We start from the raw sequence: 27,204 nt of genomic DNA on the forward strand, positions 1-27,204 counted from the left end.
ACTCGTCTTGTCATTCCTGCGGCCTAGGCCCCACCTTTCCCTCTTCTTTCCTCCTGGGCCCTGCCCCTCCTCTCATTCTGCCACCAGGGCCCGCCCTACAGTCCAAAAGGAACCGCGGCGGACTTGAGACTGGGTTTTGGGTCTGTCTCGGGACCTTGGTTTGCTATGGTCGCCTGTACCACAGCGATCAGGGCCCAGCAGCTGCTGCTGGTACTGAGTGCTCTGGGACTCTTGGCCGCAGGTGCTCCGCAGCCCCCCAACATCGTGCTACTGCTCATGGACGATGTAAGTGGGGCCGCGCGGCGGGGGGGACACGGAAGACACAGGGCAGCCACAGCGGAAGAGCAGTGACCCGAGGGAGGCTCAGGCCCCAGTGTCACATCTTTCACTGTTTTCGCAGTGGGGGTAGGTGTTCAGGGAGGCTGTTTTCTTCTTACTTCCCCTCCTGGGAGGGGGGCTGACATTTCCCTCCCCTCAACAGGTGGCCCTGCCTCGGTGCACACCTCCAGCCTGACCTCTGGGAGAACTCTGACCAAAGTCAGGCATGGAATGCCACCTGGGAGAGGTGTGCAGCCTGTGGTCATTTATGGATTCTGCCCTGGGGCAGATCTCCCTCAGCGTTTCTGTCTGAGGAATCTGTCTCCTAGAAGTGACATGAAAGCTTAGAAATCAGTCGTGTAGAACACTAGATCAGTTAGAACTATCCAAACTGGACTGGACCCTGTCTTCCTCGAAGTCTCAGCCTGCCAGCCCCAGCACCCCCAGACACACACTAGAGTGGCACCTGTCGGCTATTGTTAGAATCACAGACATATCTAGTTCAGGCTGATTTGGAACAAATCAGAGGCTAATAACCTGCAAAGGCTAATTAATAGTCAAACCTGCCCTCTGCAGGGCCTTCAGACCTGTGCTGATCCACACTTACCTCCTCAAAAAGGGGAAAGGGATGCTGTCTCGTGGTCTGTGGGCCCACGGAATGGAGAGGGGGTGCCACGTATGTGAAATAAGTTGGATTTTAGAGACTTAGTAGGAGAAAAAGAAACATCCCACTTGATAAACATTAAGTTAGTGATTCTTTATTATGAAGAAAAATATATACCTATAAAGTCCTGTACATAAGTCCCACCACCATAGAAACCCTTTCCGGCTTCTGGTTGCTGAGAGCAGATTTTGCACAGTAATGAGCACTACTGACTATATATATATATGTGTGTGTGTGTGTGTGTGTGTGTGTGATGCCCTTCAGTATTAAGTCCTTTGAGAACCAAATCACACAGGTTTGGTTTGTTTGTTTCCACTGATGTGTTTGATCCAGAGATGCTGACTACAGGCTTGTCTGACAGTTTTCTGCCCTTTTCCAAAAGACAGCCTGTGAGGAGAGGTCTTCTCTGACACCCCCTCAGGCTATGAAGAATGTTGAACTCATAGACTTCTGGATAACTGAGTTAGGTAAATGCTCTCTTAGCCTTCCTTTTTTTTACGTCCTTACTTTTGTTTTGTTTGTCTGTTTGCTCTCCTGCTTACTTTGTTTTTGAGACAGGGTCTTGCTAGGTAGTGTCGGCTAGCCTGAAACTCACTCTGTGGCCCAAGCAGGCCTCAAATTCAAGGCAATCCTCCTGCCTTGGCCTCCCCAGTGCTGGGATTACAAGCACGAGCCACCACACCTAAAGACCTGCTTTTCTGGCGTGGTGACTAGAAACTATAGTTACATGTAAGACGACTTACAGTGCATTTCCATTGGGCAGCCCCAGATGAGCAGAGAGATTTTAGGTAACTGAATGTGACCAGTAATGATTGCTTTATCTGAAGGTGGTTTACTAGGAACTACCACCTCAGGTACTCTGGATAGCCTAGGGCTGTGGCTGGAAGGTTCTTTGGAGCCGAATCCCAGAGCATTCTACAAAACCTGGGTGTTGTCACGTAGAGACTTTTGATAAAAGTAATGGAAAAGGAGCTCAGTTGACTTCAGAACTGGAAATCCCTGGCATTGCCAACCAGACAGCAGGGTGCTCTGCTTTGAAGCAGGGAAGCTCCAGGCTTCCCCTTTCCTAAGGCTGTGCTGTCTGTAAGCTGACCCCTGGGAGCCCCGTGTCAGCCTCATGACAGCCCTAGGCACTGCCCAGCTCACCTAGCCTGCTGTTAGCAATCTTAGTGGGACAAAGGACCTACTTCTGGGCCAAGCATAAGGTGGGGGAGGGAAGACTATCCCGGACTGTCCAGCAGGGTAGTTGGAGCCCATCTCTTGAAAGGACACCTGTGTAGGGAGGCCTCCTGGGTTTATTCTTGACCTACTCCAGGTTGCCTGTGCCAGAAGAGGCAGGGATACCAGATGGTGAGAAAAGTCCTGAGGTGCTTCCTAGGCGGCAGATAAGAAGGTAGAGCCTCAACAGCCCAGGAGCCTCCAAACTAGTGCCTTCAATACAAACCCCTCCCTCTGGCCCTCTATTGCTGCCTTCGCCTGGCGGATCATGTCTGAGGCTGCAACAGGTGCTTGTGTGTGTCTGGCTTCCCAAGGGTGCAGGGCCCCCTTGGCACTGCCTCACACTTAAATTCTCAAACTTGTTACAGGGTTACAAGTTCAAGGATTGTCACTGACTTTAGACTGGTTGACCATGGTCCTGTCCTACTAGTCATATTGTGAATGAGTGTCCCCAGGCATGTTCTAGGTAAACCCTGTTCCCTGAGTCCCTTGGGGGCCAGGGTGGGGTGCTTCCCAGCTGCCTGCAGAGGAGAGGAGGAGTCAGAGGAGGGAGGGAGTCAGGCCACGCTCAGGGACATTTAGCTGCTCTGACTGACTAGCAATTGGGGGGCTTTTTTTATTTATACAAGTTTCACAGAACTAAAGCAGACTAATGATTATCAAAAAAGCACAGATCATGTGTTTGTTTATTTATAACATGTCCAGGGTTACAAGTTCAGTTACAATTAGGAAATACAAACAGAAAAGGTTTTTTTTTTAAGATTTACTTATTTATTATATGTAAGCACACTGTAGTTGTTTTTAGACACACCAGAAGAGGGCATCAGATTTTATCACAGATGGTTGTGAGTCACCATGTGGTTGCTGGGATTTGAACTCAGGGCTTTTGGAAGAGCAGTCAGTGCTCTTACCGCTGAGCCATCTCTCCAGACCCAGAACAGATTTTATTCTTTTTTTTTTTTTTTTTTTTTTTTTTTTTTTTTTTTTTGCCACTGGTGACTTTGTTACATGATTATTACATTCAAATAAAAATTAAAATTAAAATTTGGTCGAGAGGCTGGAGCCAGAATCTGAGAGTACTGCTCCCGTCCCTAGACTCCCTGGCCAAGTCATCTCCACTAATGAGCTTGACTCTACCCAGTTCTTCAATACTTGTATCTGTAGCATGGACATTGCCTCTGTTCCCGCTGGAGCTATGGGCTCCGGGCACTGGGGCTGTGGTGAGAGCCCCACGGACACCCGTGGCCTGGAGGACTGTGTTGGAACCCTTGGCCAATTTGCACTGCTCAGCCACCCCTGGCGAAGCCACTGCATCTCCGTTACGTTGAGTCAGAGCCCCAGCTGGATTTCTAATCGCTTCAACTTTAGCCTTGGCCTTGGCTGGAACTGCACTGGCTTTTCCTGCCGCCTGATTGGTCTGTTCAACCTTTTCCATTTCAGAGGCCAAAATCTGAGCCTGTTTCCTCCCCTCTGCCACGTTGCTAGCTGACTCTCATGTCCCTTCAGACTCTAGAACTGTGGCCCGCTTCCGCTGCTCTCCCTCTACCTGCATCTGCGTGGACTCTTCCCTCGGGGTGGCACTTGGATATCCTTGATCTTGTATCTCGGGCATCGGATACCCTAGCGGTCAGCGGCCTGGTTGATGGCATCCACGATGTTGGTATTCAGCGACTTGCGCTCCCGAAAACTTTGTCCAGAGAGAGTTTGCCAAGCTCTGATCTCATAGTCATCTGAGCTAAGTGGGTGACAGCATACTCAGGGTCTTCCTCACCATAACTTGCCTTGTAAGGATCCATGATGCACAGATAAAGGACTCCAGCTGTTTGTAGAGTTACATTGTCAAGAGTTACAGCTGACTGCTCAGGCATGTTGATAATTCCCTTGAGACTCTGCACACACTGGATTCGGTCTAACTCGGGGATGAGGACATTCAAGCCAAGTTCCAGGATCTGGTGGAATCGACCCTTTCACTCCACCACCCAGGCCTCCTGCTGAGGCACAAACATTATCACAGTGTTTCAGGGCAGTCCAGAGGAGGCTCGGTGCAGAACGCAGCCAGAAGCCTGCACGGAGCCCCTCAGCAAAAGGGCTCCAGTGCCCCGAGCCACGCGCGCCAGCATCTCCCACAGCCTCAGCTCAGATTTTATTCTTATCAACCCTGTAACTCCAATTTAAAGAATCTAAAGAGCTGGGCAGTGGTGGCACACACTTGTAATCCCGGCACTTGGGAGGCAGAGACAGGCAGATTTCTGAGTTCGAGGCCAGCCTGGTCTACGGAGTGAGTTCCAGGACAGCCAGGGCTACACAGAGAAACCCTGTCTCGAAAAAACCAAATCCAAAAAACCAAAAAAAATAAAAAATAAAAATAAAAAGAATCTAAAGAATGTTTATGTTTCCTCCAAGGTGAATGCATGTTATTATATGACAAGCCTGCCATAGGCTGGCAGTGCTTGTGGGGATTTTCATTATTATCATTTTATTTTTATATGCATAGGTGAGAGAGGGTGTCAGATCCCCTGGAAGTGTAGTCACAGACAGGTGTGAGCTGCCATGTGGGTGCTGGGAATCGAACCTGGGTACCCTGGAAGAGCAGTCAGTATTCTTAACCACTGAGCCATCTCTCCAGCTTCCTAGTGTTTGTAGTTTTAAAGCACTCCAGACAAACAGAAAATATCTAAATGCATCTTTTTATGAATAGCAAACACTACCTCCTAACTTCTTTTACAATATGTTTCACCATCTGCACTAAAAGTAGGAAAGGCTTATTTTAATCTATCTTATTTACTGAGTTTTATTCCTCCAGGGTGTACCCTGTATGACCCCCCTACCTTTAAACTGTATGTTCAGAGAGCGCTAAGCCTGTAATAAAAAGAGATCTTAAGTTCATTTGCAGATTCAGAGTTTGCGCCCCCCCCCCCCCACACACACACAAAAAAAACAAAATCCCAGAGTTGAACTGGAGAGATGGCTCAGCAGTTAGGAGCACTGACTGCTCTTCCGAAGGTCCTGAATTCAAATCCCAGCAACCACATGGTGACTCATAACCCTCTGTAATGAGATCTGATGCCCTCTTCTGGGGTGTCTGAAGACAGCTACAGTGTACTTAATAAATAAATCTTAAAAACAAACAAACAAACGAAACAACCCTGGAATAATGGCCTCATCTAGCTGTGTGCTTATCTGGACTTAATGGTCTCCATGGCATTAGGAAGACTTCCACATCGTGGCCAGATAAAGTTATTTTTAGGACTTTCCTAAAAAGACAATAGGAAAAGTTATTTTTAGGACTTTCCTAAAAAGACAATAGGAAAAGACATAAAGCGAATCATAATGCAGGAAGTCCTCAAGAATGCAACACGAAAGTGAGAGACAACGACAGACAACGACCGCAGCTTTGCTGGAACTGTGTCCAGTGTCCAACAGCTGTGCTGGCTGCATGACTCCCACTGTTTCCAGTGGCCACGGCTGTGACATGTGAGAAGCCACCATTATAGAGTAGGGGCTGGGTTCCCAAAACTAGTATACTGAAACGTACAAGACCTGTTCCTCTGCCCAGTCACATTGACTTGCCAAAGATTCTACAGTCTGTTCATGCAAATGTATAGCATAACTGGAGTGTGTGTGCAATCCCTTACCCCCTCCCAACTCACATTGCAAGCCCCACCCCACAGCATGGAATGTAACTGTTTATTCCTCAAGAGTAACTCAGTTATGCCCACCACTGCCTCTGCCTCTGCCTCTGAAGGCTGACATTAAAGGCATGTGCCACCCTGCCCCCTTGTTCTTTTTTTTTGTTTTGTTTTGTTTTTTTTTTTTTTGGATTTGGTTTTTCGAGACAGGGTTTCTCTGTGTAGTCCTGGCTGTTCTGGGGCTTACTCTGTAGACCAGGCTGGCCTCGAACTCAGAAATCCGCCTGCTTCTGCCTCCCAAGTGCTGGGATTACAGGCGTGCGCCACCACTGCCCGGCCCCCTTGTTCTTAATTGAGATAAAATTCACAGAGTACATCTCTTACATTGTGGGTTATGTAGGTTGATTCTTTAACTCCTGATAACTGAAGGGTGGAAGGCAGCATGCTTGTGGTAAGGAATGGGTTAAACACGGAGGAGAAGCATGCCTCTGGACTGCCATCCTCAGGAAGGCTATTATGGGATGTTGCCTCCAGTGGGCACTGGGTATCCCCACCCTGGAAAGAGTGGTTTCCTGCACCTAAGCTGTGTTTCTAGGTACCTTGATTCACGGGAAACACCAGCTTCCCCTTTCACTGAGATCTTCCCCTGGATTCTCCTCCACTCCCCAGCTCCTGTGCTCTCTGGAGACTGGCTCCATGGAGCCCTTGTTGTTTGGAGTCAGATGGCCAGGGGCACTCACGTAGTCCTGGAGGGCAAGTTTCAGTTCTGTGGGCTCTTCTTTCAGAGGCACCTCGAACTTGCTTTTGAAATCTAAATTTGCATAACAGCTTTATGTTGAAAATAGATGTGTATTCTTAGACACCAAGACTCTCGGAGCATACAGCTGGAGAGGAAGGCAAACACAGCTACCATCCCCGCCGGTGGTCAAAATGAGGTAGAGTTGAGAGTCGGCAAATTCCTCGTAAGGCCTGCAGCAGCTCACAGAAGCTGCCCGGGTTCGTGTGAGCACTGTGGCTCTTCCCTGTCACGAAAGAACCAAAGAACCGTTTGTGGGGCTGGGCGGTGGTGGCGCATGCCTGTAATCCCAGCACTCTGGGAGGCAGAGGCAGGCGGATTTCTGAGTTCGAGGCCAGCCTGGTCTACAGAGTGAGTTCCAGGACAGCCAGGGCTATACAGAGAAACCCTGTCTCGAAAAAAACAAAAAAAAAAAAAAAACAAACAACAACAACAACAAAAAAAAAAATCCAAAGAACCGTTTGTGGGAAGGGCTCTCTCCTCATCTCTTTGATCTTCCCTGCAGATGGGGTGGGGTGACCTGGGTGTGAATGGAGAACCTTCCAGAGAGACCCCAAATTTAGACCGGATGGCTGCAGAAGGGATGCTTTTCCCAAGCTTCTATTCTGCCAACCCTTTGTGCTCACCATGTAAGTTGCTGCCGCCCTCCGACCCCACCCTTGGGACCCAGTCAGCCCGTCTGGGACCCCAGTCTGGCACACCTGCCCCTCCAGCCCTGCTCTAATCTAAGTAGGACAGCATTTTCTCAGATGCCAGGAAGGCTGTAGGTGGAATGAGGCCTTTGTTACTGGTTATACTGGCTCCCACCTCTGAGTCCTCTGGCCACCATAGTTTGAAGTGTATTAGCCCTTTAAGGACACAGCTTGCCCTAGGTTCTGCTATTTACCTCCCAGCAAACAGAGATCACTCTGCCCGGGGGAGGGGCTAACATCTGTCTCCTGGAACTGCCACACTGCCCTCGAGTCTTGTCTGCACTTCCTGGTCACAGGATATGGATGTTGTGAGGAGGCAGTGAGGCCATGTCCTCTTCCCAGGGAATGTCCCTCCACTGTACTGGTGCTAAGAAAGAGCAGTAGATGGGCTGAGCGAGCAGGAGGCAGTCATGTGACCTTCAGCCTTGTGGCTGACCCTGAGCTTGAGAGCTAAGCCCAGGAACAGGACCGGAACTGACTGACAGCTTTACAACCCTCCATCGACCCTCAGGCCATTATTCCTTCTCCCAGTGCCGAGCTTGGTGATGCAGGCAGATCTCTGAGTTCAAGGCCAGCCTGGTCTACAGAGTAAATTCTATGACAGCCCTGGCTACACAGAGAAACAAGGTCCAAGAAACACAACAGCTTAGTGTCAACCTGACACATTCAGGACAGACCCATCCCAGGATCCGTGCACATGGGAGGCACTGTGGAGCTGTCTGAGGGAGCTACCGGATATATTTCACTGTCTGTTTTTATCTTATGTAGCTAGAGCAGCCCTACTCACGGGACGGCTGCCCATCCGCAATGGCTTCTACACAACCAATGCGCACGCAAGGAACGGTATGCCTCCCTGCCCACCTCACCCCCATGGCCCTGCAGCTGCCCCTGTCTAGACTAGGGAAAGCGGGTGTCCTGGGCCTCAGTGTGAGAGGTTTGGGGCCTGGAGTGGTAAGTCAGGACAGCCTAAGCACTACAGTGCAGATGCCCTGTCACAAGCTTCTTTTCTGAATTGGCTCAATGAGAACCGCACTGGCGCTGAGATACCTCAGGTACCACCCAGCACCTCCCACCACCCTTGGCCTGCTCCTGGGGCACTGCCTGGCATGACTCCTATTCCACTGGGAAGTCAGGGCAGGGTCGTTCTGGAAACCAGCTCAGGAGTGTGGGTGGGGTCTCTCGGGATACGGTTCCAGATGAGGTGGATTTCAAGAGGCCTTGAAGAACTGGGCTGTGGTGGCGCACGCCTGTAATCCCAGCACTTGGGAGGCAGAGGGCAGTGGATTTCTGAGTTCGAGGCCAGCCTGGTCTACAAAGTGAGTTCCAGGACAGCCAGGGCTACACAGAGAAACCCTGTCTCAAAAAAAACCAAATCCAAAAACAACAACAACAAAAAAGAGGCCTTGAAGAAAAGGAATGTGGGAAGAACCAGGAGCATAGCCTGTGGGCAATGATGTGGTGACAAAAGGTGACAAACCAGGCTGGGAAAGGTGAGAGGCAGGTCGGAGTGGAGGCACCACAGCCCCATCCCCACCACACTGGTGCTGACTCTGAGGGCCCTTGGGAATATCCTGGGAAGTGTCCCTACGGTGACCGCAGCTGTGCCTGTCCACCTTAGAGGTCAGCGCATGCGTCCTTACAGAGATGTGGTGCTTGTTCTTCCAGCTTACACGCCTCAGGAGATCATGGGCGGGATCCCTGACTCAGAACACCTCCTGCCGGAGCTCCTGAGGAAGGCAGGCTACACGAGCAAGATCGTGGGCAAGTGGTGAGTCCCACGCCTACCTCTTGGGAGGAGCAGAATCTCAATTCCAGGTCCATTTAGATTTTTGTAGGGAGTTGTTTTTGTTTGCTTGTTTGTTTTCTGAGGCAAGGTCTCAAGCTGGCTTGGGGTTCCTGATCCATTGCCTGAGCCCTCCACATGCTGGGATTATAGTCGGGTGCTATCTACAATCTCTGCAGGGAGCTTTTAGGAATTTGGTGTTTCAGGCACACAGATACTACACAGACGTGCACGCACATAGAATAAATACATCTTTTTTTTTTCTTTTCTGTAGACCTGTAATCCCAGCACTTGGGAGGCAGAGGCAGGTGGATTTCTGAGTTCGAGGCCAGCCTGGTCTACAGAGTAAGTGAGTTCTAGGACAGCCAGGGCTACACAAGAGAAACCCTGTCTAAAGAGAGAGAGAGAGAGAGAGAGAGAGAGAGAGAGAGAGAGAGAGAGAGAGAGAGAGAGAGAGAAATCAATCCAGGTGTCCCGGAGGCTGTCTAAGAAACACCTGTCACCTTTCAAGCAAAAAAAGGAAACCTAGCCACGACAAGGGATGTGGCAAAGAAGAGCCAAAATGGACATTGGAATCCCGCTGGCTTCAATGCATTCGGGAGATTTCTCCCATGCAACTGTCTTCAGGCTCATCCTTCTAAAATCCTGAAGGATCCCTAAACTCTCTTCTGGGTCTCATGGTGCCCAGATGCCACTGGCTGCGCTGAGACACCCTCAGCTGTGCCCAGAAGCCCTTAGCTTTGCCAGGGCACTGTGCTTTGCTGAAACGCCCTAAGCCATGCTTGGATACCCTTGGATGCCCTTGGATGTTATCGCTATCCAGGGCACGCGGATGGGTTCCTGTGCTCCCTCTTAATGTGAGGCCTTTTTTCCCCTTTTTTTAGATTTATTTATTTATTTATGTGCGTACACTATAGCTGTCTTCTTCAGACACACTAGAAGAGAGCATCAGATCTCATTACAGATGGTTGTGAGCCACCACGTGGTTGCTGAGATTTGAACTCAGGACCTCTGGAAAGGGCAGTCAGTGCTCTTAACCACTGAGCCATCTCTCCGGCCCTTAACGTGAGGTCTTAACCTTTGATGCCTTGGTGTGTCCAGACCAGGGACATGCTGGCAGGATGCTCATACGGTTAACAATGGTGCTGGTGCTGGCTTTGTGCTGATCAGAACTTTGGATTATCCCCAGGGAGGGAATCTCTGAAGTGTCCTGGTTCCTGTTTCTAGGCACCTGGGTCATAGGCCCCAGTTCCACCCCCTGAAGCATGGATTTGATGAGTGGTTTGGATCCCCCAACTGTCACTTTGGACCATACGACAACAAGGTCAAGCCCAACATCCCTGTGTACAGGGACTGGGAGATGGTCGGCAGGTAACAGACAGAGCCTCTTCCCTTCCCCCTGCCCCATCCCTGTGGCCTTCACTTCTGTCTTTTGCCTCTGGTGCTTGATGAGGAATAGGGCTGGTCGTCGTCTTCTTCTTCTTCTTCTTCTTCTTCTTCTTCTTCTTCTTCTTCTTCTTCTTCTTCTTCTTCTTCTAAGATTTATGTATTTTATTTTATATGAGTACACTGTCACTGTCTTCAGATACACCAGAAGAAGTCATCAGATCTTGTTACGGATGGTTGTGAGCCACCATGTGGTTGCTGGGAATTGAACTCAGGACCTCTGGAAGAGCACTCAGTGCTTTTAACCAATGAGCCATCTCTCCAGCCCAGGCTGGTGTTCTTGAATGACCAGCTGGCATCTAGTACCCTATGTGGAGAGCGCGAGAACTCTGTTTCCCAGCCATTTTGCACAGGGCCTCATGAGGCTCCCCTGGGACCATTTCTAACCTTTCTGTAGCCATAGATTTCTTTCAGACATGTGACTCAAAGGACCTCCTGCATCCAACGTGTGACCATAGCTTTGTACTGGGGTCTGGGACCTGTGTGGAGTAGCTTGGTGGAGTAGCTGTCATCTTCAGCACTAAGTTGGCCTATGAGACTGTAGGACTACACTGATGTGAGAGCCACTCCAAGAACCACAGTTGTCACCATGAAAAGAGATCTAGTCAGGAGAGGAGCCCTCCCGGGCCAGCCTCAGAGGGTGCCTCCAGCCTGCAGCTCTGGGATCAAGGACCTGACTGATCTTTCTTGAATTTTTGGTTGCTTTTTTTTCTTTTCCTTCTTCCTATGTTCCTTGCATAGAAGTTCTATCAGCAGACCTCAAGGCTGAGACAAACATTGCCCTCTTAAAAATGAGGAGCTATTGAAGGGCCCTTGGGGTACCTCTCAGCTGCAGGACATCTTCACCTCTCAGGAAGCAGCCTGTGGAGCTGGGAGGATGGCTCAACTGATAAAGTGCTGGCTTCACAAACACAGGGACCTTAGCCCAGTCCTTGGTGCTGGTGGAAAAAGCTGGGCCTTTGTAATTCCAGTTCTGGGGAGGCTGAGACAGGAGGATTCCCTGAGGTTCACTAGCCCATGAGTCTAATTGATAAGCTCAAAGCCCATGAGAGACCCTGGCCCAGCATGGCGGTACACCCCTTTAATCCTAGCACTTAAGAGACAAAGGCAGGCAGATCTCTGTGAGTTTGGAACCATCATCACCTGGTCTACGTAGTAAGTCCCAGGCTAGCCAGAGCTATAGAGTAAGTCCCTGTCTCAAAACATTAATGAGAGAGAGAGAGACCCAGCTCAAAGGATACTGTCCTCCATCTTGTACATACATGTGCACCTACTGCATGAACAGAATACCTGCACTTACATGTGCACCTGTACACACATATGTACACCTCCTGACCTTGTCTCATCTCTAGAGCACACTTACCCCCAATTTTTTCTACACTCATCTGACATGCTGGGGTCGTCATAGCCTTGTCACCTCAGACAGGATCGTCACCTCAGACAGGATCGTCACCTAGGAGCTGTGCTTTATGTGGAACACCCCTGACTTTTCAGGGAAATCGAGGAAGGGGCTTTCTTGACTAGATGCTCATATTTTGTTTTTGCTTTCAGATTTTATGAAGAGTTCCCAATTAACCTGAAGACGGGGGAAGCCAACCTCACCCAGCTCTACTTGCAAGTAAGGCGGAGTGGGCTGGGCGAGGCCAGGAGGCTGGAGGCAGCTGGGGAGGCGGGGGATGAGTTGGCTGTGGCAGAGGAGAACGGAGGCCTCCTCCACAGGAAGCTCTGGACTTCATCCAGACACAACATGCGAGGCAGAGCCCCTTCTTCCTCTACTGGGCTATCGATGCCACGCATGCGCCAGTCTACGCTTCAAGAGAGTTCTTGGGTACCAGCCTTCGAGGGCGGTGAGTCGTGAGCCCCCGGAGGCTTCAGTCAGACTGCGGATGGATTATCAGGCAGCTGGTCTGTGCCATCATGCAAAATCCGAAACATCTGGGGTGCTTTCCAGTGGAGATGCCTAGTGCGCATGAGGCCCTGGGTTCAACCCCAGCAGCATGAAAGAAAGATATAAAACATCCGTGCCTCTGAACCCTCCTCCAGCCCAGCATCGGTGGTGAAGGGGAAGCTGTGATACTTTCGTCCACGTCACTGCCAATGAATCATTTGTACTGAGCAGGAACTCCCCACCCCAGAAGCAGCTAGCTGCCCCACTGGACATCTCTGGAGTGACATGATTAAGGTTTGGGTCACACTAATGCCTTTGACTGCCTGGTAGAGTGTCATCTTCCCCTGCAGGTATGGCGATGCCATTCGGGAAATAGATGACGGTGTTGGGAAGATCCTGAGCCTTCTGCAGAACTTGGGCATCAGTAAGGACACCTTCGTCTTCTTCACGTCTGATAACGGTGCAGCCCTCATTTCTGCTCCCAAACAAGGCAAGTTCTGTTTCCTATACTCCGCCCCCAGTTCACTGGCTAGAAATGGACTCCCAGACCTCCCAGGAAGAATACCCAGCAGCAAGGTCTTGACCCTGCCGACCCAGGCCTGCTCTGCATTCACATGAAGCCAGTTTCCCACAGCCTCAGGAGACTGGCAGCCATGGCTTTGGCAGAACACCTGGTGGTGCTGTGGGAGAGTGGTTTGGCTGCTACAGAGGTGGCTGCAATCACACCTTCAGCCTTGGGGTGGGGGTGGGGCTAGCCAATGAGTGAATCAGGGACAGTCACCCATGATGCTCTGCAGTCAATACAAGGCTACCTGTCAAGGCTGAGGGCCCAGTGACCTTCCCAGCCTGTTCCACACTTAGGCTCTGATACCTCAGGTGGCTCAGTCAGTCCTGCAGCCCAGTGCCCAGGAAGGCCATCCTGCATCTCAGGCAGAAGATGGTAGCCACAACAATGCTGAAGAAAGTCTCTGGAGTCTGTCAGCTCTGGGCTCCAAGTTGTTATAAAACATGGAAAGTACAGGCTGGGATACAAGCAGACCCTGAAGATGATCAGATGGGGCAAAGCACAACTGGCCAGCTTTGAGGGAACCGGAAACAGAACACTGTGCCACGTTGGCCAGCACTGGTGTCCATCACCACAGTGGCAATAACATTGATCTGGTCATCAGCTCAGACTTCAAATATTCATTTCAGTTATTTCAAAGTGGAAAATACTACAGAGTATACACGCTGGCTATCGTAACACAGGTGATTCTCATGTTGCTAGAATCGTGCCCAAACAGATTAATGCAAAGTGAACCAGGGAAGGTTTTCTTGAACGAAACTTGCCAGAGTTTGATTTTAAAACACTTTTAAACAAATTAAATTCCCACAAGCTCCTGCCTATCTTAAAAAGTAGAAATAGAATTTGGCCGCCTCCAGCCCAGGTGTCCTCGCCGACACAGATCTCCTTACCGGTACCCATGCCTGTGTCTCATTGGTCAGCCTGGCTCAGCGTGGGAGTGAACAGAGCTGCTGGGTTTCTGATCTGATGACAGCTTTTCATGCTGCTATGTCTGCTGCGTACGGAGAAGAAAGCGGGGTTCCACGGAAGCCACAGGGCACAGTGACTGTCACTTCCATGGGGGAGGAGAGTTTTGTTTGACTTGTCACTAGGAAATGCTTTGATTCTCCGTGCCCCTGCGCTTTGGGGGCCTGAGACAGAGCCTCAGCAGCTCATGCTATGACATCTTCTCCTATGGAACAGGTCCACACGGCTCTAAGAGCCTGGGAAATCTTCCTTGAATTCAGGGTCGAGATAAAAAGGAGCTTTACCGCTGACAGCTCCCTCAAGCTTGTGTAGGGCCTAGTGACTTCAAACTCCAGCTGTGTGCTCTGCCTCTGTAGACTGAGTAAAGACCAGAGGGCATCTGGGGTAGGACTCCCCCTCCCCCACCCCATCCCCCTACCCCACCACCCCACCACCCCCACCCCCGTCCCCCGGTACACAATGCCTGTGAATATTAGCATCTAAGAACACACACTGAAGCATCCGTGTCTGTGGCCTATGACAGGAAGTGGCTTCTGTGGCAGTTTCTTGTAACAGTGGCTCCTACTGGGCTGGTGGCTTTAATTAGGCAAGACTTCTCTGTTCTCTTTGGAAAGCTGCAGCCAAGGCATCTTAGCTGCCTGGCTCAGAGCCACCCAGGTTTCCTGACCTGTGTCTGCAACGTGACCTCACCCTCTTGGTCCTTTGCCTCTGTCATGACCTCAGCACTCAAACGTGCCCAACAAAGAGGTCAGAAGTCAGGAGAGGCCACTTGCCAGCCAGGGGTGCTGTGTGTCCCTGATCTCCCAGAGGACCTGGGCCCTGACATCTTATGCTGACAGGTGGTGTCTCATCCCCAGGTGGCAGCAACGGTCCCTTCCTGTGTGGGAAGCAGACTACATTTGAAGGCGGGATGAGGGAGCCCGCCATCGCCTGGTGGCCAGGGCACATTGCTGCAGGCCAGGTGAGTCTCCACAGCACACTGGAGCTATATGTGCTGCAAGGTCTCAGGGGCATTGGTCCCCGGGTGATGAGGAGGCTTCTGTGGGCAACTGACTGCCCATCTGTGGACTCACTACAAGGGACAGCTGCAGCCCTACATGGAACCCTGATGCCTTTGTGGCAAAGACCAGAAATGGGGCCTCAAGTGGGTGCAGTGTGTATCTTTCTGAGGCTGCAGTCTGGCCACCTTCATGCCAGACAGCACCCTCAACGTCAAGCCCTGGCCCCAGGTAGGCCACCCCTTGTCAAAGAATCCACTGTAGAACTTGTAGTCAGCACACTAGGTGCTCGCTGCTGAGGGGAGCATTTACATCACTGCTTCTCAGCCGGCCTCTTTCCCCAGTGGTGTCGGAGACAGTGAGTGATGTCGGAGACAGTGTCGCCTCTGGGTCCCTCAGTTCACCCTGCAGTGGTGAATCCTCCCCCCATGTACCTGGGGCTGGACCAGAATAGTTGACTCTAACAATCAGGAGCAGGGATCTGCTGGCCTCTGTGATAAGTCATGGGGTTGGCTCCTCAGAGAGTCTGGGACAGATCTGTTCCTTAGCTCTTGGCCTCTAGCTAGTGCTGGGCTAGCCTTCCACCATCTCCTTACCTCCACCCTCTGCTTCTCCATTAGTCTGCTGTGAATACTGGCTCGCATGGGCAGTATAAACCTGTCTCCTGCTACAGGCCAGATGATGCCAGTCCTGAGTCCCTCTTACCTTCTTACGTCCCTACTGCTGAGTGGGACTCTGCAGCCACAGAGTCCAGAGATGGTAATGCAGGTGTCCGTGGTGGCTGTCATTCTGCCAGCCACAGTCCTTACCCTCTAGCAGCACATCTGGAAAGGGAAGCCCACAGAGCTCTCCTGTCCAGCCTGCCAGCCACTAGGGCAGAACTGGCACCAACCATCCAGCTGTGGGACCTACACACCTGTCTCACCGTGCTCCAGACAGTCTCCACGTGTCCCCAGCAACAACTGAGACCTGCCCTCAGTGCCTGGCTTCTAAACTAGACCTGACTGAACCTCTGCCCCTCATTACCCTCTGCTGAGGACCTCTTAACACAGGACTCCCAGGTCGCACTAGTTACCAGAGCCTTGCAGGTTGGTGGGTCTCCCCGTTGGTTGAACAGGCCTGCCTGTCATCTGGCCAGCTCCCTTTATAGAACAGAGTGCCTGTGGCAATAAACACATCACATGTGTAAGAAGCATGACTAGTGGGATACTAGTGGACACTCAGATGGCCACGACCATCTGACCCTTAGGAGAGGGACCTGGCCCACAGCTGTGCCTGATCTTCATGCCCCAGTGCCATCTTTGCCAGCCCTCATGTAGCTGTGGAAACACTGGGCCAGTTGTCACTGGGTGAGAAATGGGAGACACATGAGGTGTACCTGGGAAGGGACAGTTCTCACGGCCCATGAGGAGCTGTATTCAATCCCAGTTATGCCCCTGCCCTGGCACTGGCAAGGCTCCCACAGGCCCAGGATGCTAACCTACCCTGCCTATGTCCAGTGGGGTCAGAGCATCTGCTTCCACAGCTCTTCCTGCCAGATACCCTCAGGAGGCACAGCTGAGGAGAGAGGTCTGACACAAGTCGGCCTTGCCTTCTGAGGAAGCGTAGCGTGCTCCAGAGCTAAGGCTTTCTCTTCACAACAATCTCCACAAACCGGCATGGAATCACCTGGGATTCGGGCTGTGCTCTGTGCTAAGTAAGATCTTAAACACCCTAGCATTCATCTACCTGGAAGCAGACGCTGATGCTGCACCTGGCAGCAGCAGTATAATTGCAGTCTTTCCTCCACCTTCCTCTCAGAGGAGCGGACGGCGTCCTTCTGCTGTCGGATACACAAACAGTTCGTCAGACCCCTCCTTCCAGTCACCTCAGTCATGCATCAAGCTCCCTTCCTTCACCTTTCCTCTTTTCTGTATGGAAATATCCAGAAGGGGCTGTGAACCATTCAGAAAGCTCTCTCTTCTCCACAGAGGCTTCAGAAGGCCTCTGTTCCCCTGATACCATGGGAAAGTGAGGCCTGCAGGAGCTGGTGGAGCTAGCTGGGATCTTTTATACGGAGGCTGTGGGCTTTGGGAATGAGGAAACAGGCTCTACAGCAGAGAGTACATGTGGATTGCAAGGGTCTCTCCCATGGCTGCTTGTCCAGACACGGCCATTTTATCCTTAGAAACTGCCTCTTCCCCAACCCCCGTCAGGATAAGGGTGATATGTGACTGAGTTAGTCAAGGGCAGTAAGGGGTTTCGACATAGAGGTGGAGGATTGCAGCCAGCCTTAGCAGGGTCTGGTCAAGTTCACGGTTTATTCGACACACAGAGAGGTCAAGGAAAAGAGACGAGCATGCATGTGGCAGGTGTAAGTGTTGGTGCATTTGCATATGCACCACTGGAGACCGCAGCCCCCAAACACCCTCTGCTCAGGATGGAGCGTCTCAAAGATTCCTGCATCCATTCAGGTCAGCCACCAGTTGGGAAGCATCATGGACCTCTTCACCACCAGCCTGTCCCTTGCAGGCCTGAAGCCCCCCAGTGACAGGGTGATTGACGGACTTGACCTCCTCCCCACCATGCTCCAGGGCCAGATGATGGACAGGTTGGTACTAGACAGTATCCATTCCACCCCTAGTCCTGCCCCCTGCCCCAGCTCCTCATGGTGAGGCCCAGAGCCAGAACTTCCCGCACAGGCTCTGACTTCCTCATTGGCTCGCTATGACCATAAAAGAAGCAGTGTAGATGCTGGAGTGGGGGAGACAAGGTGGGTCTGGAACCTTACAGCCAGACCTGGGGTGTGCACCTGGGAAAGGGACCAGGCTGGGCGCATCAGGGCCCTGGGGAGCCCTGACTCATAGGAAAGGATCTTAAGGCTTTGGGGATGGCAGGCGTCCTTCCAACAAGTGTTGGCTTTTCCCAGCCCCAGACCATCCTACTTCCAAGAAGGGGATCTCACTGTTAGCCGCACATCTCTTTCTCAACCCCATTTCCCAGGTCTGAGTTTTGCCTCCACAAGGGCTAGGGGATGACTCGGGTCGGTCCCCGCAGCCTGGTTGGTTGTCACACACACTGGGCCAAGTAGGACCCCGGGACCTCATGCATGCCAGGAAGTCATTCTCCTGAGTCACATGCTCCAGTTCCCTCCTAGTTTTTATACCCAGTGGCCTTAGCACATCTTTAAAGTGTCCGCTGATGCCTCCCTGGAGGCACGGGCAGCTCACCGCTCCCCAGCCGGGAACTGCACGTGTAAACACGCGGACTTGGTCTTCACTCTTTCTCTCCTCGACGCGACAGGCCCATATTTTATTACCGTGGCAACACCCTGATGGCAGTCACTCTTGGCCAGTACAAAGCGCACTTCTGGACTTGGACCAACTCCTGGGAGGAATTCAGACAGGTACAGGCCCCTGGCAGCAGCCTCCTGGGAGGGGGCACCACTGGGAGACCCCCAGAGAAGTGGGTTGACTCTATCTCTCAGCTACCATCAAGGGAAGCACCATGGACCCACAGCCTCCCTCCCTCGTGTGGCCCAATGGGTCCTGCACAGTCTTAGTTTTCATGTGCAGATGTAAAGATTGTGCATGTGGGCTCTGGAAAGTTCTAGGGGTATATGAGTGGCATCCTGCTACAGGGCAATACTCTCTCCGGGGATGTCCCACCTTCATAGGTGGTCTTCAGAGAGCACAAGGTCCAGGTTCAGGCAGAGGGCCTCCCCGTCCACCATGCCCCGAAGGCTCTACTTAGCACTCTGCTCTTGCTCCGTCCCAGGCTGGTAGCATCAGCAGAGGCCTGCCCAGGCCCGGATGCTGATGGCCGCAGCTGGGGGCATCCATTTCTACATCCTGGTGCCTGGTCTGAGGGTGAAGTTCCACGCCACACATAGCCTAGGCCTCTGTCGGCCCCTCGGCCCCTCGGCCCACGTGAGGCTGTCACAGGCCTGTGTCCCGCAGGCTGTTGGCCCTACCTCCCCCACCCCCTCAGGCTCTGTAAGGTCCTTAAGCACATGAAAACCTTCTAATGAGCCTTAATAGGGAAGAAAATCACTTACTGAAGAGCCTAAATGCTGGAACATTCTGAACACATGAGGAAGCAAACTACCAACGTCTCAGCTCAGGAGGCTCCGGCTGGGCAGGGAGGGCTCTGGGCTGGGCAGACCGCCAGGTTGCACTGGGTATGTGTGGGCAGGTGAACAGCGCATACTGAGGTGGACGTGTGACTATGGCTCAAGGCCACTGAGTCCACCGTGCCAGGTTTGGAAGACTGAGGCAGCCTAGGGCAGTGTCCATGACCCCTGCTTCGCCCATCCTTCCTGACCCGTGCTGCCCGAGAGTCATATGAAACATCCGTCCGCCATGCCTCGGAGACAGTCCTAATCAGACACTGAAGCTGTCTTCAGACACTCCAGAAGAGGGTGTCAGATCTCGTTACAGATGGTTGTGAGCCACCATGTGGTTGCTGGGATTTGAACTCAGGACCTTCGGAAGAACAGTCGGTGCTCTTAACCACTAACAGCCCCAAGCCTGATCTTATAGAAGCATTTTCTCAATTGAGGTTCCCTTTTCTCAGATGGCTTTAGCTTGTGTCTCATTGACATAAAACTAGCCAGCACGGGCAGGTGGTATCCTAAAGACACCTGTTTCCTGGGTGCTCATGAATGCTTCTGGTCCCTGTGATCCACAAGTGCTTTTGGAATTCCCTCACGGGATCTGAGGTTAGAACCTTAGGGTTGTCACACATGCCCCGTGCTCTCCTCGGGGTTTTCTCTCGGGTACCCATGGTTGGCTTTGCAAGAGCTTGGGTAGTTTAAAAGTCAGAAGAAAGAAATTCCCTCTCATGCTTGAGCCCTGGATGTTAAGTGGGCCCCTCAGCTGTTTGTTCTCATTTGAAACCTTACACCTCCCTCCCAAGACAGTGCTAGAGGTTAGCCAGGCCTGGTGGAGGTGAGGAGAAAATACACAGAAGGGCAAGGCTCCTATAGAAGGCCTTGTGGGGAGATGCGAGGCGCCTGCCTCCCTGCCTGCCTGCCTGCCTGCCTAGGGAGCTGGCGCTGGTGACAGGGATGAACACCTGGGATTCCAGTGAGGTCACTAGGCCCTGGGTGTTCCTTTCCACTCACCGCTGGTCTAGCAGCAGCTCCTTGTGGACACTGACTTACCCAGGCCCTTGCCTGTCCTTTGCTGCCTTGAAATCTGACTAGCCTGGTAGCCTGGTAGCCTGGTAGCCTGGTCTCCACTGCCCACACCCGCACTCAGGATCCGTCTCTGTATGACCATTTTGAGCACTTCCCCCTTCCTGCCCCGCCCTAGATTGCCGAGTGCCTAGGGTCCCGTGGGTGCCCGCCCAGGCGCTGTGAACTATGCTGGCCACCGCCCTCGCTGCACGACCTGCAAGCCTGCTTATGTCACAAGGAGGGAGTCTGTTCTTCCATTTGTATTTCATTCATTTGTAATTAGTGGTGGCGTTGATGGAGGGCAAAGGATGTCTCAGTCAGAACAGTGTCCAGGGTTCCGCACCACAGTGCCCGTGCTGAGGGGGAAGGAGAGCAGTCTCTGCAGCTTCCCCGGAGTGAGGAGAGCTGATGCTGTCGGGGAGTTAGAGAACACCTGAGATCACCTGAACTACTGAGTTGTAATTGTAAAAAGCCCGACTTTTTCATGTAAACTGCAGCTGTTCTCAGTTCTCATGGTGACTCAGCACTGAGGCCCAGGTAAAGAGCCTTTTTTTTTTTTTAAGACAAAAGGCTACAATCTGGCCTGGCTGGTGTGTGCTTCAGGCATGAGAAAACACCCGGGTCTTTGGCCTTCTCTCTTGGATTCCTGGTGTTGTCTTAACAACCTCAGGTTTTAGCTTCAGACCTAAGATGAGGCCTCAGCCGCTTCACCTGACCTTTCATCTATCTCCCAGGAGAGCGAGCCAACCTGAGGGTTGTGTCCCTCACCACCTCTCCAAAATCAGCTCGTGATTTCTAGCAGCCTGCCTGTCCCCATCCGCTGGTTGTGCATCCAGAGCCAGGCCAGAGTCCAGCTCTGTGGGGAAGATGAAGCGTTCTGTACAACAGGCTGACTTTCCTGCAGTGCCCTGAGGGTGAGGCACTCAGACAGCAGCAGCTGTAAGAGAAACCCTAGACCAATTAGCGGGATCTTAATTAAATAGCTTATTTGATTTGCATCCAAATTATAATTTACGAGTTCCATCTAGACTTCTCCATTAACTGTTTGGTAATTTCAGGCTAACCGTGGCGGTTTCCCGCTGTGCGCCGCCCGTTAGTCCCCTGGCAGGGAGCTCCAGGAGGCCTAGACTCTGGGACCCACTTTGACTGTAATATAACCCGTCCTTCCAGTCCCCAGCTAGGCTCTGCAGCTCTGTGCACTTAGAACACCACAGTCTGTGGCTGCCCTGCTTTGGAGACTGTAAACCGCTGAACCAACAGCTGCCCATCACAGAGGTGTCAGACAAGGTGTTACAGATGTTTGCTTAGTGAACTGCATGGTATATTGAATGTAAACAGACCCTACAGTAAGGTCCCCCATTGAGCTGGCTGACGTGGGGGTACCTGAGTCACAGCTCCCGCCTGGGGCTGTTGGAGAGTGATTAGGGACCCCTACACCATCCCTACATCCGTACATCCTACATCCGTCCACCCCAAGGAATAAGCAGAGTGACCTGGTGGGGGGGTGGGGTGGGTCAAGGGCAAAGTTCAAACTGTACATGGGAACCTTCTACTGGAATCAGGCTGTGCCCGCGAGAGGCAGCTGCAGCAGCCAAGTTATCTGAGAAGCTGTGGTGACTGGCTCCGTGTGGCAGAGTGTCCAGTCTTCACTCCGCACCTCTGAATGCAGTGGTCGTAGTTACACAGCCTGTGCCCTTCCCCTGAGCTAGGCATTCACGGCTGTTTTGTCCCTTTCTGCTCCCATGTTGAGTTCTGGCTCTGTGTTCTCTCAGCTTTCAAGCAAAAGGTCCTTCTTCCGGTGTCTGGTCTAGTGACTCATCCTGACTCATCCCCTGCTGAGAGGCCTGCTGTTCCCGCCACCCACCCGGAGGGCTTACGGTGTTCTCAGGAGCTCCCCTCTGCACCTTTGGTCAAAATCAAAGCGTTAGACTATCCAGACGGTTTCATTTGTTTTGAGGCAGAGTCTCGTGTAGCCCAGACTGACTTTGAACTCACCTACGTCTATCTCCTAAGTGCCGAGATTACAGCCCAGCTACCCAGACTATTATAAAGGAAACTTAGGGAGATGCCAGAGCAAGGGCTGAGCCGCTCTCCGCCTGAAGCTTTTCCCCTCAGCCAGGAAGTGGCCATACTCTACCCCACTCCTGGTCATTCCCCAGTGAATGCTGCAGTACCAGGGATGAGGGGTGTGTGGGGGAAGCTGGACCAGCAGGACATCTCCGCGGGCATGGGCAGGATGCTCACTTGCTCTGCCTCTCATTGCAGGGCATTGACTTCTGCCCCGGGCAGAATGTTTCAGGAGTCACAACCCACACACAGGAAGAACACACGGAGCTACCCCTGATCTTCCACCTGGGACGTGACCCAGGAGAGAGATTCCCACTCAGGTGAGGCAGGGGCAGGGTCTCCATGCTGCAGAGGAGGCGCTGGCCAGACAGGCCAAAGGTGGGAACCACATCTGGGTGCTCTGCTTTCCACAGCGTTACCCTTCTGGTCTCACGGGGAATGGGTGCCTTTGTGAGGAGATGAAAAATGCAGACATGAAACCCCAGGCGCCCAACCAAGGCCAACGTAGAGCCTACTGGCTCACAGAAACCTACATCTCCACCTTAGCCCGTGGCTGCCTTGTCTCTGGGAACTCTCCTCCTGCTTTCTCTTCTGGTTACCCTCTCACCCCTCCCCATTCTGGGCAGAGAGTTCATTGACAGCCCCGCCCTGCCCCCTCCCCCCCATGGATCCTATACTCTAAGCTACCCTTCAGGTATGGGTAAGAACAAGGTAGTTACCACAGAGAGGCCCCAGTTGGCAGGACCCTGATTCTCCAAGCCGCACTGCTGAGTTTTCTTCACACACAGGACACAGCTCAGTACGAGGAGGCCTTACAGGCACAGCTCAGCTTCCTAGGGCCCCATTTCCCTCCCCTGGGAAAGTCTGACGAGGGGAGAGCTGCCCACAGTGCAGACAGCTGTCCAGGAAGGCTCAAGGGTCGCCAGAGGGGAACTCCAAGCCCACTCTTGCTTCACACTGCTGTGCTTCCTCTTCCCACCTCTAGAGATCAGCTCAAGAGCCCAGGCTCTCCAGGCTAGACCACTTATGTATGTCCTAGAACATCTGAGCTTCCTGCCAGGAGCTGGTTGGCCCTGGACACAACAGCCTTGTAACCAGAGCCGCCTTCTCTCCAGCTTCGACAGTGATGAATACCAGGACGCCCACAGCAGGGCCACCCAGGTTGTCCAGCAGCACCAAAAGTCCTTGGTCCCCGGACAGCCCCAGCTCAATGTGTGTAACCAGGCGGTCATGGTGAGTGAGGAGTGCAGGCTGGGGCTTGCCTGTGCTCGGCTGCTGCTGTCTCCATGCTAGACATTGGCCCCATGCAGTTTTGAGGACCCCTGGGCTCCCTGCAGCTCTGCCTGGCAAGGGGTCCTCATTGTGCCGTGACATGTGGGAGGGAAATGCAGGGCAGCATCCGACTGACACTGCAGATTGTCAGAGGGTGAGCAGCCTCCGTCAGGGCTGAGCTGGGCACAGTCTGAGGATCCCACTGGGGGACAGCATCAGTACATTCACAGACTGTGCCCGTGATGCTAGTGATTGCTAAACTCCCTCCCGTGGGGATATGTAAACACCTACCTCACCTCCTAAGGTCCTAATAACCAGCAGAGGTACAGTCCACCAGCGTTTACTCTGCAGAACTCTGAGTTCACAGGCTTTCTTGTGGGACAGTGAGTGAAGACAGGCGGGCACACGGAGGAGGGACACTTAAAGCACCCATGCTGGAAGACCTGCAGCCAGCAGAGATGACTCCCTGGGTCCTTCCCCACCTATGTACTCTAGCCCCTCCCCAAGGCTGCCTGGAATTAGGGCAGAATTGTGTGCACGGGACTGGGAGGAATGGCTGGATAATCAAGAGAGAGTTCTGTGATTGTCATGGCAGCCCTTAGAGAGAGTCAATAGTCAACAAACCAAGCCGTGATGACCTTTTTGCAAGCACAACCAGCTAAACTCATGGAGACGCAGCTGTTTGGCTCGGGGGATAGTCCCACACACACAGCACTAGTATTCTGAGCTCTGAACAGCAGTAGTAGATCAGGAGGCTCAATCTTAGACTGCCAGGTTTCTGGGGTCTCAGGAGCCTGAGTGGCCTTCACCACGGTCTGGTGCTGCTGTTCCCACCCAGGCTGCAGCCATGCCGTAGCAAGTATCAGAGGAATCTCAAGGGCCACACAGAATCAGCAGCTGAAGAAAGGCGTTTGTTGGGGGTGAGGAAACACACATGCAGCAGACACATGGGAGGAAGAGTTTAAAGTCTCTGACGCATTTTTCTTCAATAATTTAGGGTTGGTCAGTTTAGCTAGGATGGCTGATTGGCCCAGGACTGTTCGTGGCCTGTCCTGAACAGGCCCGAACTCACTGAACCCATCTGTCAGCGGGGATCTGCTACTGGGAGGTCGAAACCTTTATCTTAAGCTAGCATGCTTCTGTTTCAAGTGAGGAGGCTCAAAATGAAGCCAGGCCAGCCACTCGGAAATTCAGCACCTTTATCACCTAGACATGCATGGCCCCTCTCCCTGACTACCAGGGAGGCTAACTCTAGACTCTGGTGTGTGGCGGCCTCTTTTTCCTGGCTTCCCCCACTTGGAAGCTGCCTGAGACGTAGGCTGTTAGGTAGAAGTTCCGTCCTGACGCTTGGCTCACCCTGCTCATTTTTCTTGCTACTTGCCTGCGAGTTGCAAGAGTTGCAGCCCCACCCACCCCGTTTTCTGCAGAGCCAGAGCTGCTGTTTAAAGCAGGTCCTGGGGCTCCCCATTCCTAGGATTCGGGAAGGCATGGAGAGAACGGTGTCTCTGCCATGCAGCCAAGCGGGTGGGTGAGGTGTTAACCGTGCCCAGACTGGAAAAACCTAAATAACCAAAGTTCATGTTCTTAAATTTCACTTTCCAGAATTGGGCACCCCCAGGCTGTGAAAAACTAGGGAAGTGTCTGACACCTCCTGAGTCTGTCCCTGAGAAGTGTTTCTGGGCCCATTAGCCAAGACCAGAATCTCCAGCCAGCCCTGCAAGTGCCTGGAAGGCCTTAGCTTCGGGACTGCTGGATGGAAGAGACCAGCTGCCCTCTACCCACCCATCCCCAGGTGGACAATCCTGCAACCAGTCGCAAGGCTCCAAGACTGCCCCGTCTGGAGCCCTGACCCTGCAGTCCACTCTCTAGCACTGCAACCCATCTTGCCAACTGGACGCTGAAAAAGATGTGGCTCTCCTACCCCAGGTGGCCCTAATCACCATACGAGCGCCAGCCCAGGGTCTGAAGCACTGTCACTGTCCCTGCATGCATTTCAACCCTAGTGCTGTAGACAGAAGTGAAGATTTCAGCACAATGCCGAGGAGCCGCTGTCTATCTGGACACCACTCTTCACCCCCTGAGCCACCCTGACTCTTTTTCTACTGGCTACAAACAAAAGACAAAGATAGCACATTTTCCAGTCAAGGTGAGGTCTGCCATTGCCTGCCCCATGGAGACAGGAAGGTGATCTAAGTTTCTGGCCCTGCTCAGTGCACCATGGGCTCACTTCTGTACCTGTCATGTGCTCCGCAAAATCTCCAAGACCCTTTCTCCAAAGGCTGATGGGAGTTGTCCGTCGTGAACAAGTTTTCACATCTGTGCAATAATTGTAATGCTAAACCTGAACTGGGAGGTTGGAAATGATGAAGGGATTGAGAGGAAGAATAAAGAAACAGGACAGGTGTTAGCACCAATAGCCTTAGCTTTATTTTGGGTTGTTTATTTGTTTGTTTTAAGACAGGGTTTCTCTGTGTAGCCCTGGCTATCCTGGAACTCACTCTGTAGACCAGACTAGCCTCAGACTCAGAAATCAGCCGGCCTCTGCCTCCCAAGTGCTGGGATTAAAGGCGTGAGCCACCACTGCCCAGCATATCCTGGTTTTTAAAATAGAGATTATGCTGGAAGACTGTGTGTTAGATATCCATGTAACCTGTTGCACGAAGTTTCCCTGGGGAGTCAGACACATGTGCCCCAGGTAAGATTCCAGTGACAGCCTAAAGTAACCATTACATCCAGTGAGTTCATTGCTTACAAGAACATGAATGTCCCCCAAAGCAGTCGCATCACCCAAAGGGAAACATCGCAGTCCAGCATGACTGACAGGTTCCCTATAGATTCATAACAGAGCTTCCCTTCGGCTAATCTTCCTGTGTGTGTGTGTTCGCGTGCACTTGTATTCTAGTGCCTTCAGAGACCACCTCAGATGGAAGAATTGCAGCTCACAGCTCACAGGCTCACAGGGAGGGTCCAGGAAGGAATGGTTGGAATCCATTGGACCCTCCCATACACTCTCCCTTAACCAGCACCGAAGATGATAATGGCCATTATACTCAGAGGACAGTCTTCCACACCACTGCCTGTAGACCCAGGTACTATGCCGGGAAGGTAGACCCCAGTTCTGTCTGTCTCTGGCTCTCCGGATCTTCTGGACCCCACCCCAAAACGAGGAAGGCCCACCCTGTCGCAATGCACAGGAGGGTCTGTGGCCTCAGAGCAAGCATTCCTTACGCCGCCATGTTACCCTGCTTTTCCCCTCCACTCTAACCCATGCACAATGCACTCCTACCTCTGGACCCCAGACTGTCCACCAGCTCCCTTCCGGGCTAATTCCAGGAACGCAGGGCCTGAATCTCAGGCCCCTTGCACTGCTCACCGGAGCACAGTACCCGGAGTAAAGGAAGGGGACCTGGACAAGCACCGTCCCTGCTCTCCCCACGTCCAGAAGGCTAGCCCCGGGAAAAGGAGAAATGGAAAAGCGTGCGGGAAGCAAAACCAAAAAAGGGTGACAAGGCGCGCACCCCTTCTCCACCCACACAGCTTTGAGGTAGGGATGCTTGTGTTTAGGCAGCTCAAGAAATTTAGCCCCCGGGTTTTCATTGGACGTCACCTAGGGATTCGAGTAAATGAATCACTTCCTGACTCAGGCCACACACCCAACCTCACAGAGGCCACGCCTCCCACTGGCGGCCCCGCCCATCGAGGACGCCCCGCCCTTGTTTCCCGGATTGACGTGAGCCTGGCCCG

The 27,204-nt window shown here is 52.4% G+C and overlaps 1 protein-coding gene and 1 pseudogene across 5 annotated transcripts; one reads left to right on the top strand and one right to left on the bottom strand.

Moving 5' to 3' along the window:
• Galns (galactosamine (N-acetyl)-6-sulfatase) lies at positions 1 to 27,204 on the top strand. Of its 5 annotated transcripts, none has more exons than XR_007974824.1 (16): positions 3 to 285; positions 7,131 to 7,254; positions 8,086 to 8,160; positions 8,983 to 9,085; positions 10,328 to 10,471; positions 12,098 to 12,164; positions 12,266 to 12,393; positions 12,785 to 12,924; positions 14,823 to 14,926; positions 17,417 to 17,553; positions 18,246 to 18,348; positions 22,387 to 22,508; positions 23,304 to 23,421; positions 25,063 to 25,606; positions 26,363 to 27,004; positions 27,126 to 27,204. XR_007974824.1 is itself a non-coding variant. In XM_052167262.1 (14 exons), exons 1-14 carry the CDS (start codon positions 166 to 168, stop codon positions 25,147 to 25,149), a joined length of 1,572 nt encoding a protein of 523 aa, XP_052023222.1. In that variant the 5' UTR covers positions 3 to 165; the 3' UTR covers positions 25,150 to 25,888. The 5 variants fall into 5 exon arrangements, 3 of the variants coding, with proteins under 3 accessions (XP_052023224.1, XP_052023222.1, XP_052023223.1); XR_007974823.1 differs by lacking the exon at positions 27,126 to 27,204 and having other exon boundaries at positions 26,363 to 26,549; positions 26,794 to 26,922; XM_052167262.1 differs by lacking the exons at positions 26,363 to 27,004; positions 27,126 to 27,204 and having other exon boundaries at positions 25,063 to 25,888.
• On the bottom strand, positions 3,196 to 4,354 carry LOC127672055 (stomatin-like protein 2, mitochondrial; annotated as a pseudogene).

The sequence above is a fragment of the Apodemus sylvaticus genome, chromosome 21 (genome assembly GCF_947179515.1).
Source record: "Apodemus sylvaticus chromosome 21, mApoSyl1.1, whole genome shotgun sequence".
Lineage (NCBI taxonomy): Eukaryota > Metazoa > Chordata > Mammalia > Rodentia > Muridae > Apodemus > Apodemus sylvaticus.

Bases quoted from the DNA above. Each gene is read 5' to 3' on its own strand.
- Galns (XM_052167262.1), top strand. From the start codon at position 166: ATGGTCGCCTGTACCACAGCGATCAGGGCCCAGCAGCTGCTGCTGGTA. The intron at 22,509-23,303 runs GTGAGGCAGGGG...CCTTCTCTCCAG, and splicing joins GGAGAGAGATTCCCACTCAG to CTTCGACAGTGATGAATACC. The intron at 23,422-25,062 runs GTGAGTGAGGAG...TTCACTTTCCAG, and splicing joins TGTGTAACCAGGCGGTCATG to AATTGGGCACCCCCAGGCTG.